This window comes from Erythrolamprus reginae, chromosome 8, assembly GCF_031021105.1.
Source record: "Erythrolamprus reginae isolate rEryReg1 chromosome 8, rEryReg1.hap1, whole genome shotgun sequence".
Taxonomy (NCBI): Eukaryota; Metazoa; Chordata; class Lepidosauria; order Squamata; family Dipsadidae; genus Erythrolamprus; species Erythrolamprus reginae.
In genome coordinates this window covers 57,460,277-57,473,243 of record NC_091957.1, presented here as the reverse complement: position 1 = coordinate 57,473,243, position 12,967 = coordinate 57,460,277, and the positions used below count along the sequence as shown (strand labels likewise).

General features: G+C 42.4%; 1 protein-coding gene across 1 annotated transcript in view; it reads right to left on the bottom strand.

The window, feature by feature from the left end:
• Window positions 1-12,967, bottom strand: part of GPC3 (glypican 3) — an 86,077-nt gene that overhangs the window by 20,022 nt on the left and 53,088 nt on the right. Inside the window, exons 4-5 of the mRNA XM_070760029.1 lie at window positions 8,122-8,255; window positions 1,503-1,628 (exon numbers count right to left, since the gene is read on the bottom strand). Coding sequence (XP_070616130.1) covers window positions 1,503-1,628; window positions 8,122-8,255 — 260 coding nt within the window. The remainder of the gene's footprint in view (window positions 1-1,502; window positions 1,629-8,121; window positions 8,256-12,967) is intronic.

Here is a 12,967-nt window from a genome sequence, read left to right as displayed (position 1 = left end):
TATTCTGTCTCTCTCTTCTATCTATCTATCTTTCTATCTATCTATCTATCTTTCTTTCTATCATCTATCTATCTATCTTTTTATTTCTCTCTCTCTTATCTATCTATCTATATCTATCTATCTATCTATCTATCATTCTATTTCTAGTTCTCTCTCTCTTCTATCTATCTATCTATCCATCCATCCATCCATCTTTCAATTTAATTGGATTTATATACCTCCCCTCTCTGGGGGCTTAAAAAAAACAAAAAAAAACAATGCAACATCATAATCCAATTCATTTAAAACAGTTAATCTACTGATTTCTTGTACTCATATTCATGTTTATACTTATACTCGTTATCCCGTACATGTTTGACAAGCTAACTAACTAAATAAATAAAAATGAGATCCTCCAAACCTTGAGAAAAGAAAGACCTTGAGGAGGAACCAGAGAATGGAGTGGAAAGGTCTGAAGAGTCTATAAAAAGTGTTGCTGCAATCTGGGGGTGGGGGGCAAGGAAGGAGGGGAGGGGGAGCAAGCCTTGAACTTGGCCAAGGCCTTGAGGCCGGGTTCTCCGAGTGCCACCTGCTGGAATCGCTGCCCTGCTGCTTCCATGTCCGGATACAATCACACTTGTGCACACCCGCAAGCTCAGAGCAAACAGTTCCTTTGCGGCAACAAAAAAACACCCCCTAAACGGCTAACGAAATGAAAAATGAACCAACCACACTGCACAGAAGTGACTTTAAGGAGAATATAGAGGAGTTCTTGAAGAGGGGCAGCAAGTAAGGAAAGAGAGAGAGAGGAGAGGAAGGAAGGGAAGGGAGGGAGGGAGGAAGGAAGGAAGGAAGGAGAGACAGGGAGGGAGGAGGGGAGGGAGAGAGGGAGGGAGAGAGGGAGGAATGAAGGAAAGAAGGAAAGAAGGAAGGACGGAAGGGAAGGAAGGAAGGAGAGACAGGGAGGGAGGGAGGGAGGGAGGAGGGGAGAGAGAGGGAGAGAGGGAGGAAGGAAGGAAAGAAGGAAGGTAGGAAGGAAGGGCTTAGAGAGGGCTGTACAAGCACTAGGAAGCGGTATATACATCTAAATGCTATTGCTATTGCTATCCAATAGGAACATATTGGATCGTTTATATCCAAATTTTTTCCAATATAAAATAACTTTTCAGAACTAAAGTGTTCTCTCCTTACAATTTTCATTTCCCAAGGCACAAACCATCCAAGGAGCCTTTCCACAGGGGGCTGTTTTCGCTGCCCCTTGGTTTGGGATCCAGATGTCAGCAGACCAGATCTAACAGCCCTGATCGAGATTCAGTTGATAAACTCTCCGGGATGCAGGAAGTCGAACATTTTGCCTTCAGAACATTGCCAGGTCCATCTACCATTTGCCGGCGTGGGCATTCGCTGGGCTTGTGCCCATTTTTTCAGCCATCCTGCTTAATACATTTGAAAGAGGTGGAAGAGAAGGAAAACAGAGGTTGGGCCAACCTGAGGAATTCAAGGAAGGGGGAGGGTGGAGTTACCTGTCCACCACTTCGTGGCCGTTCCAGCAGAAGGTGTCGTTGTGCACGGTGGAACTGTGGCTGCAGATATATTCTGGCAAACTGCTGTAGAAGCCGCTGTGGGCCCGTAGCTTGACGACAAGTTCCCTGCAAGGAAAAAAACCCCCACACATACATAGAAACATAGAAACATAGAAGACTGACGGCAGAAAAAGACCTCCTGGTCCATCTAGTCTGCCCTTATACTATTTCCTGTATTTTATCTTAGGATGGATCTAGGTTTATCCCAGGCATGTTTAAATTCAGTTCCTGTGGATTGACCAACCACGTCTGCTGGAAGTTTGTTTCAAGCATCTATACTACTATTTCAATAAAATAATATTGTCTCACGTTACTTTTGATCTTGATTCCTGATACGTTTTATGCTTAAGACCAAAAGTAGGTTTGTAAGCAAAGCTGCACCATTGTTCTATCTTTGTTCAAAAGCATAGGTCAGTGATGGCGAAACTTTTTTTCCCCTCGGGTGCCGAAAGAGGATGGACACGCACCATTGTGCATGTCTGAGTGCCCACACCCATAATTCAATGGCTGGGGAGGGCGAAAGCAGTTTCCCAACCCCTCGGGAGGCTAGAAACGGCCTGTTTCTCAGCCTCTGGTGGGCCCTGTAGGCTGGTGTTTTGCCCTCCCAAGGCTCAAAGGCTTCCCTGGAGCTGTGTATTAAATATATACCAATATATTAAGTAATTGATATATAATATATAAAGAAGAAAATGGCAAACTGATGAAATGTAAGCCTAAAAACCTCAACTAATGTTAAATATGTTGATTAACTTTATTTTAATTGTTTAATAAAGTTTAAAATGTATATACTGTATACTAGTGGTAGACAGATGTTCAAATGCCTTTCCCTGCCACTAGGTGGCACTAGAGCACTGTTAGAAATGAAGAACTCCAAGCTTTCCAAAAAAAAACCCCAAAACAACTGGGATTTAATCTGTCCCAATACAACCAACATCTTCAACAGTAACTCTTCTGGGGTGATATAATCTTCCAGGCGCATATATGAAAATAAAATTAGTTTATAAACTTTATTGATCCACTTAATCTAGAATTTATGTGGTTTTATTTTGCTCAGAAGCGGGCCAGATAAAAAGAAGGAATCGAAGCAACAGGAAATTAAAAATGCATCATAAAAAACATGCAATAAGAAGAGTAGAAAGAGCGAGAAAGATTCCATGATGTAGCCATATGATAGCACGGGATTTCTGCAGCTCCCACAACATTGTGGAGTTTTTGGTGCAAGACCTGAACGTGGAATCTAACCCACATTCTGTGAAAGACCTTGGAATACTAAGATCGAACGACCTAAGTGCTAAAGCCCACTGCAACAATATCGCCAAAAAAGCCTGTAGAGTTGTTAACCTGATCCTACGCAGCTTCTGCTCAGGTAATCTCACTCTATTCACAAGAGCCTACAAAACTTTTGCCAGACCCATCTTAGACTACTGCTCATCTGTCTGGAACCCATACCACATCTCGGACATCAACACCCTTGAAAAGGTCCAAAGATATTTCACCAGAAGAGCCCTTCACTCCTCCACTCGAAACAGAATAGCCTACGAAAATAGACTAATAATCCTGGGCCTAGAAAGCCTCGAACTACGGCGCCTAAAACACGGTTTGAGTATTGCCCACAAGATCACATGCTGCAATGTCCTACCAGTCAATGACTACTTCAGCTTCAACCGCAATAACACAAGAGCACGCAACAGATTCAAACTCAATACGAACTGCGCCAAAGTTGACTGTAAAAAATATGATTTCAACAATCGCGTTATCGAAGCGTGGAACTCATTACCGGACTCAGTAGTGTCAACCCCTAACCCCCAACATTTCTCCCTTAGACTCTCCACGATTGACCTCTCCAGGTTCCTAAGAGGCCAGTAAGGGGCGTACATAAGTGCACTGGTGTGCCTTTCGTCCCCTGTCCAATTGTCTTTCCTTTCTTTCACCTATCATATATATTCTCTTCCTTTCATATATCCTCTCCTCTAAGTTCACTTTCACCCTCTTTTATATTATCACATATCTATTTTTCTTCCTATGTATTTGTGTATTGGACAAATGAATGAATGAATAAATAAATCAATCAAGAATGCAGAAGGATCCTGGGTTCCATGTTGCCCAGCCACTTTTCTAAGGGGCTTGTCAGTGCAATTCCTGAGCTTTCTACCTCTCTGGAGGCTGCTCTTTGCAGAAAAAGCACGTGAGAATTTGCCAAAGATAAGTGACGCTGTCTCCATTTTCTGCTTCTCAGGGTGGTTCAGGGCTGTGTACAACAATATAAATGCAATAATATACACTGCTCCAAAAAATAAAGGGAACCCTTAAACAACAGAATGAAACTCCATGCAAAACAGACTTCTGTGAAATCAAACTGTCCACTCAGGAAGCAACACTGATTGACAGTCAATTTCACCTGCTGTTGTGCACATTCAACTTTGTACAGAACAAAGGATTCCATGAGAATATTTCATTCTTTCAGATCTAGGATGTAGAAAAAGACCTTCCAGTCTGCCCTTATACTATTTCCTGTATTTTATCTTAGGATGGATATATGTTTATCCCAGGCATGTTTAAATTCAGTTCCTGTGGATTTATCTACCACGTCTGCTGGAAGTTTGTTCCAAGGATCTACTACTCTTTCAGCTGTATTTTAATGGAAGAAGGAAAACCAACCTGATAGCTTCATTGCACAGTATTTCCGGGAGACCCAATTTTGATGCTTATGTAGCACAACCTCCTGACAACTATTACCTATCAGAGAACCCATAAATCTCAGAAATAAATAAAACAAGGCATCGTGGGGGGAAGCAGCCACAGCAGGCTCTGTGTATTTGCAAAAGCATCTCATGCGCCTTCCAAGGCAGCCAGGAGAGGGCGCTCTGGACAAAGCCAGCAACTAACTGGGGTTTAATCAAGCCGTCATGCAAATGAGAGGCCAGTTAAGAAAGGCGACTTTTCCTAGAGACATGAAACCAACATTGTGCCTCGAAGTCTTTAGAGGGGGAAAAATATTTCAGCAAGGAAACCACACTCCTCCTGTTCAAGAGCTGCCAGGACCGTTTTACAGATTTATTTATTTTTTGCAAAGATGGTAGGTGAAGCACACAAATTCAGACTCTATTCACCAATCTTGGCAACTTAAAGACTTGTGGACTTCAACTCCCAGAATTCCCTATAAAGCCCTATATGGCTCAGGACCAGATTATTTATGCGACCGTCTCTTTCCACATACCTCCCAGAGACCTATAAGAGCACACAGAGATGGCCTCCTCTAGGTCCTGTCAGCCAAGCAATGCAGGCTGGCGGGACCACGGGGAAGGGCCTTCTTTGTTGCTGCCCCGGCTCTATGGAATCAACTCTCCATACTGCTCCCACCCTATTGACCTTCCATAAGGCCATGAAGACCTGGGGGCCATGAACCAACGACAACCATGGCCAAATTGCATGAATGTTTAGTATGCATGTTGGGTTAGTTTATTATGTTTATTAGGGTCCTTAATTAATGGTTTCATAACTTAGTTTTTATATTTGACTTATTTTTATTGTCTTGTATTTTATGTTCTTGTAAGCTGCCCTGAGTCCTTTGGAATTGGGCGGCACAGAAGTCGAATTAATAAATAAATTAAAGAAATAAAAAATGGTAATTCAGCCTAGATTGACTATTTATTTGTTTGTTTGTTTGTTTGTTCGTGTATTTATTTACTTACTTACTTATTTATTTACTTATTTATTTACTTACTTACTTATTTATTTACTTATTTACTTATTTACTTACTTACTTACTTACTTACTTACTTACTTATTTATTTATTTATTTATTTATTTATTTATTCATCAAATTTGTATGCCGCCCCTCTCCACAGACTCGGGACGGCTAACAACAGTAACAAAACAATGTAAACAAATCTAATATTTAAGTTAATTTAAAAAGAAACCCCAATTTAAGAAACCAATCATACATACAGACATACCATGCATAAATTTTTTTATAAGCCTAGGGGGGAGGGAATATCTCAAACCCACGACAGAGGTGGGTTTTAAGGAGCTTACGAAAGGCAAGGAGGGTGGGGGCAACTCTGATATCTGGGGGGAGCTGGTTCCAGAGGGTAGGGGTCGCCACAGAGAAGGCTCTTCCCCTGGATCCCGCCAAACGGCATTGTTTAGTCGACGGGACCCAGAGAAGGCCAACTCTGTGGGACCTAACTGGTCGCTGGGATTCGTGCGGCAGAAAGCGGTCCCGGAGGTATTCTGGTCCAATGCCATCATAACTTCTGGTCCGATGACTATCATAACTTCTTGTAAGTAAGCAAGTAAGTCACTACATGAACATGCTTGAATTTACAACCTTTGGGCCAGCTGGAGAATTCTGGGAGTCGGAAAGTCCCCAAGTCTTAAAAGTTGCCACGGTTGGACATCCTCGCTTTAAAGTTTTATCTTCAAGGCAAGTCACTCCAATGCCTCCAGGGGTTTCCGCTATTTCAAATCTGGACCACCACCGCCTTCGCTGCGGAAAAGTACAACTCAAATGTGTTTTTCCTGATAATGCACAATCCTATTTTCCAGCATAATTTCTATTGAAGGTGTTCTGTCGGGCTCTCTGGTAGAATCCTCCCAAAAATTCACAGGTACAAATTTCAGACACACACACGTTTGAAAATTCAAAACAATGTTCTTTATAAGGAAAATTCACTTAAACCAAGCCCTCTTTTGGTATAGCAAAGAGCACTGGTCTCCAAACAAACTGGTAATTTGTACAAGTCCCTTATCAGTTCTGTGATACTTAGCTTGCAGCTGGGAGGCAATTCACAGTCCTTCTTCTTTCACAAAGTGAAACACACTTTGCTCTGGTTTAGTTTCAAAGCGGGGAAAAATCAGCACACAAAAGGTCAAAGTCAGTAAAGCAGTCACGAAACACAAGGATCAGATAATCCTCCACAATGGCCAAACCCACAGGCTGCTATTTATAGCAGCCTCACTAATGACCACAGCCCCACCCAACCACAGGTGGCCTCATTTTCTTTGATAATAATCTCTCAGTTGTTGCTGCCTATGTATCGCTCTCCGCATGCGTGGCTGTATCATTCACTCTTGTTCCGAATCCAAGGAGGAGCTAGATAATTGATCTCCTTCTGAACTGTCTGCCACACTCTCCTCCTCCCTGTCACTCATGTCTTCTTGGTCAGAGGAGCCTTCATCATCAGATTCCACCGGGGGCAAAAAAGGCCTGCAGCATGTGGATGTCTCCCCCACATCCACAGTCCTTGGGGCAGGAGCTGGGCCAGAGCTAACCACAACAGAAGGTGAGGGTTTTTTTTTATTTTTTATTTTTTAAAAAGGTCCTAGCAGCGTAACCAGATGGAACTTTTTTGAACGTACCACCCCTAGTTGGGCTGGAATCAACTTGCTCTCTTTTCAGACCGCCACTTAAAACACAGATGCGCTGGGGAGACGCGTCCCACATCATCAATCAAATCACAGAATGTGCTACTCTGCTATTAGTCAGGATCTTTTTCCAGAAAAAAAAGAAGTGAGTTGAAATAAGCGTTTCAACCCACAGAGACTGGTGGGGAGAAGAGTGTTTGTGGGGGAAGGACAGGAGAAGAAGACAGGGTGGTTTTCTGAGCTGAAAATTGCAGCTTTGTTTCCCCCGAGAACTTCTGACACTAATGATCACATTCTCTGACCATTTAAATGCCAGGTTTTATATATATATATATATATAAAGCCCTTTCCTGCTATATTTGTTCCAAGCTGCAAGGCCACAAAATACAGCTGTAATTACACACCAAGGCTACACAATGGGTGCTTTGGCCTGTCTGTCTGCTTATGGCTTAGCAACGAACAAAGTGACAGGCCCCAAACCCTCATCCTATCCAAACAAGGTTCATTGTGGAAAATGTCCAGAGATACTTCACCAGAAGACCTCTTCACTCCTCTCCCCGTAACAGAACACCCTACGAAACCAGACTTACAATCCTGGGTCTAGAAAGCTTAGAACTAAGACGCCCCAAACATGATCTACGTATTGCCCACAAGATCATATGCTGCAACGTCCTGCCTGTCAAAGACTACTTCAGCTTCAACCACAACAACACAAGAGCACACAACAGATTCAAACTTAATATTAACCGCTCCAAACGTGACTGTAAAAAATACGACTTTAGTAATCCAGTTGTTGAAGCGTGGAATTCACTACTGGACTCTGTAGTATCATCTCCTAACCCTCAACACTTCACCCTTAGACTATCCACGCTTGACCTCACCAAGTTCCTAAGAGGTCAGTAATGGGCATACATAAGTGCACCAGAGTGCCCCCTGTCCTATTGTCTCTCCTATATTTCCTATATCTTCTCTTCTATCCCTTTATCTTTTCCAGCTATTCTCTCATAGTTATATTTCACTCCTTTGTTTTCTCCTCCATTTAATACATTGTACCTGATTATATCCTCTATAACCCTCATTGTGTATTGGACAAAACAAATAAATAAATAAAATAAATAAATCATAGTCAGAATGGCCAAGGAGTTCTCTTTTTGCCTTTTGGTCACCACCAAGTCCAAAACTGTGCACCCACCTCTTTCGACCAGACAAGGTTTCTTGGGATTCCACCAGAGTGGCACCCATCATCCCCTGGTCAGCAACATGGTCTTCGGGGTTCCACACTGACCGGTGTTGCCTCTGGTGGGAAGAGCCACACAACTTGCTGATCTGCAACAGAGAGAGAGAAAAAACCACCACGGAATCAGGAATGCCAAAGCATCGCTTTCAAGACTTGATCTTTTCCAACCCTACTCTCTGGCGAGTCTCGAAACTGCAAACCGAATCGGGTTTTTATTTGAAGTCAAATTTATAATAATAATACATTGGAAGGGACCTTGGAGGTCTTCTAGTCTAACCCCCTGCCTAAGCAGGAACCCCTACACTACTTCAGGCAGATGGTTATCCAACATCTGCTTAAAAACTTCCAGTGTTTGGGGCATTCACAACTTCTGGAGGCAACTTCTGTTCTATTGATTAATTGTTCTGACTGTCAGGAAATTTCTCTTTAGTTTTAAGTTGCTTCTCTCCTTGTTTAGTTTCCACCCATTGCTTCTTGTTCTACCTTCAGGTGCTTTGGAGAATAGCTTGACTCCTCCTTCTTTGTGGCAACCCCTGAGATATTGGAATACTATCATGTCTCCCCTGGTCCTTCTTCTCATTAAACTGAACATACCCAGTTCTGGAGAAGTTGTGAATTTGCAATTCCCTGTTCGATTTAGAGATTGCGAATTGCTTCAGGGCCATTAAAAGATTAATTAAAAGACCGAAAATAATTAATTTGACTTTGTAGACAAAATTCTTGCAACACATTTTTTCCCTCTCTCTTTTTTCTATACTATTTTTATTCTAATCTATTCTATTCTATTCTTATTCTATTCTTATTCTAATCTATTCTATTCTATTCTTATTCTATTCTTATTCTATTCTTATTCTATTCTATTCTATTCTTATTCTATTCTTATTCTATTCTTATTCTATTCTTATTCTATTCTATTCTTATTCGATTCTTATTCTATTCGATTCTTATTCTATTCTATTCTTATTCTATTCTATTCTATTCTTATTCTATTCTTATTTGATTTGATTCTTATTCTATTCTTATTCTAATCTATTCTATTCTATAAGAAGCGGTCACGTCTTTTGACCCCCCCCACCAAATACCCCCAATTGTGGGTTTTGGCAAATAAATTCCAGAATACACACACACTTGAAACATCAGGCCTAGCGGTTGCCTTTCACAATCTCCTATTTAATTATGTGTTGAGCTCCGGCACCTGGTGCACACAGCTGCTCCCTTCCTCCCGTTGAGTTTCTGCCTTTTGGGGCGGGCAGTGGGAGTTCATTCCCTCTCTTTCTTTTCCTGCGTCCTGCTTCCCACCGCCCCACCCACCCTGCAAAGCCACAGGCAGAAAAACCCGGTTGTGGAGAAACCCCCGTGATGCCCCACAGACATCTTCCCTGTGCCAAATGCCAACACAAGAATTCCAGAATTATTTATTTTTTAAATTTCATTTCTTTTGTCAAGTACCTATTGGTGGTATACAAAGATATGCAGTGGCACCTCGTCTTTCGAAATTAATTTGTTCCGTAAGTAGAAAAATTCGTAAGATGAAACAACGTTTCCCATAGGAATCAATGGAAAAGTGACTTATGCATGCGTTCCCAAAACTCACCTCTTTTGCCTTGCGCCGCTGGGAATCCCCACCTCCGGACTTCCGTTGCCAGCTGAAGCGCCCGTTCTTGCACTGCTGGGATTCCCCTGAGGCTCCCCTCGCTGGGATTCAAAGCAGCGCCGGCAAAAATGAAGGGAATCCCAGCGAAGGGAGCCTCAGGGGAATGCCAGCAGCGTGAGAACGGGCACTTCAGCTGGCAACGGAAGACCGGAGACGGGGCATCCCAGCGAAGGGAGGCTCAGGGTATTCCCAGCGCTTCAGCTGGCAACGGAAGTCCGGAGATGGGGCACCCCAGCGGCGGCAGCTTGGGTTCGTAAGGTGAAAATAGTTCGGAAGAAGAGGCAAAAAAAATCTTAAACACCGGGTTCGTATCTCAAAAAGTTCGTTAGAAGAGGCGTTCGTAAGACAAGGTATCACTGTAATAATATTTATATACATGATACTAGTAAGAGAGAAACATTAGGACAGGGGACGGAAGGCACGCTGGTGCACTTATGCACGCCCCTTACTGACCTCTTAGGAATCGGAAGAGGTCAACAATGGATGGTCTAAGGGTAAAATTTTGGGGGTTAGGTGATTGTTGTGGTTAGCTCTGGCCCAGCTCCTGCCCCAAGGACTGTGAATGTGGGGGAGACATCACATGCTGCAGGCCTGTTTTGCCCACGGTGGAATCTGCTGATGAAGGCTCCTCAGACCAAGAAGACATGAGTAACAGGGAGGAGGAGAGTGGGGCAGACAGCTCAGAAGGAGATCAATTATCTAGCTCCTCTTTGGATTCAGAACAAGAGTTAATGAAACAGCCACGCATGCGGAGAGCGATGCATAGGCAGCAACAACTGAGAGATTATTATCAAAGAAAATGAGGCCACCTGTGGTTGGGTGGGGCTGTGGTCATTAGTGAGTGGGTTTGGCCATTGTGGAGGATTATCTGATCCTTGTGTTTTGTGACTGCTTTACTGACTTTGACTTTTTGTGTGCTGATTTTTCCCCGCTTTGAAACTAAACCAGAGCAAAGTGTGTTTCACTTTGTGAAAGAAGAAGGACTGTGAATTGCCTCCCAGCTGCAAGCTAAGTATCACAGAACTGATCAGGGACTTGTACAAATTACCAGTTTGTTTGGAGACCAGGGCTCTTGGCTATACCAAAAGAGGGCTTGGTTTAAGTGCATTTTCATTATAAAGAACATTGTTTTGAATTTTCAAACGTGTGTGTCTGAAATTTGTACCTGTGAATTTTTGGGAGGAGTCTACCAGAGAGCCCGACAGAACAGAAGATGATACTACATCACCCAGTGGTGATGGTGCTGCGCACACAACGCCATTTCATTTCCTGCCCATCTCTGGTTTCAAGGCGCCAGGATAGACGCTTTAGTTCCTAACACCAGGGGAAATTTGTCTTTTCTCCCCCAGGGTCCTGGGTGACCCCTGTGAAAGGGTCCTTCGACCCCCAAAGGGGTCCCACCTCCCAGGTTGAGAACCACTGATCTGGGGGTGTATAGGACATAAACTTTTTAATAGCATTAGCCGGGTCCATTCCCCCCTTTCTACAGGTGTAATCAAAATGTTAATATATGTTAATGTTTACTCTGTGGTTCATGTTTTGTCTTCTTAATGTCCCCGGGGCTTTTAGTGCAGATTTAAATCTTCCAGGTTGTTCGCTGGGTCGGCCTCTTTCGGGAAGGTGGATGGTGCTTGCAGAATACTGATGAAGGAAGGGGAGCGAATGGCTCCCCCCCCCCCCAAAAGAAAATAGAAAGCAAATACAAAGGCTCCATTTATTATAGCCCAAGATGTGGGCTATAATGTACAAATGCACCAAAAGAGAAAGACCTGGTTGAAAAGACTAAAATTTATACGATGTTGTAACTGAAAAGGGAATTTTTACAAACATAGAAACATAGAAGACTGATGGCAGAAAAAGACCTCATGTCCATCTAGTCTGCCCTTAAACTATTTCCTGTATTTTATCTTAGGATGGATCTATGTTTATCCCAGGCATGTTTCAATTCAGTTACTGTGGATTTACCAACAACGTCTGCTGGAAGTTTGTTCCAAGGATCTACTACTCTTTCAGTGAAATAATATTTTCTCATGTTGCTTTTGATCTTTCCCCCAACTAACTTCAGATTGTGTCCCCTTGTTCTTGTGTTCACTTTCCTATTAAAAACACTTCCCTCCTGAACCTTATTTAACCCTTTAATATATTTAAATGTTTCAATCATTTCCCCCCTTTTCCTTCTGTCCTCCAGACTATACAGGTTGAGTTCATTGAGTCTTTCCTGATACGTTTTATGCTTAAGACCTTCCACCATTCTTGTAGCCCGTCTTTGGACCCGTTCAATTTTGTCAATCTCTTTTTGTAGGTCTCCAGAACTGAACACAGTATTATTCCAAATGTGGTCTCACCAGCGCTCTATAAAGCGGGGCCACAATCTCCCTCTTCCTGCTTGTTATACCTTTAGCTATGCAGCCAAGCATCCTACTTGCTTTCCCTACCGCCTGACTGCACTGTTCACCCATTTTGAGACTGTCAGAAATCACTACCCCTAAATCCTTCTCTTCTGAAGTTTTTGCTAACACAGAACTGCCAATACAATACTCAGATTGAGGATTCCTTTTCCCCAAGTGCATCATTTTACATTTGGAAACATTAAACTGAAGTTTCCATTGCTTTGACCATTTATCTAGTAAAGCTAAATCATTTACCATATTATAGACGCCTCCAGGAATATCAACCTGGAGAAGGCACCTTTAGTATACAGCACCATGAAACATTATCTAGAATGTAGAGTTACTTCAAATTTATGATGGAATAAAGGATCATTTTCGCATACAGGGTGGACTTTTAAAAAAGGCTAGAAAACTCTTCCCAAATGCATAGAGAGATACAAAGACTTTTTAAAAAGTAATTTTCAGCAAGGTTGGGACAGCTTGGAAACCAATTTTTAATAAATGTGTGATGTGCTTTCAAAATACCATATAAGAAAAAAAAATATATATATAGAAAGGTATTGTTTAAATGTAAACCTTCCTGACCTCATGACCTCATGGGGAAGACATATTTCATGCCCGGAGGGTCCTTCAATATTGCAGCAGCTTTAAATAATTCACGGCCAAAATGCGAAGAGCCAACGAAATACGAACATTTTAAAGCTCACCGAGAAAAACTGTTTCTAGCACATTGATTCACACCTGTTTCTTGGTGGGA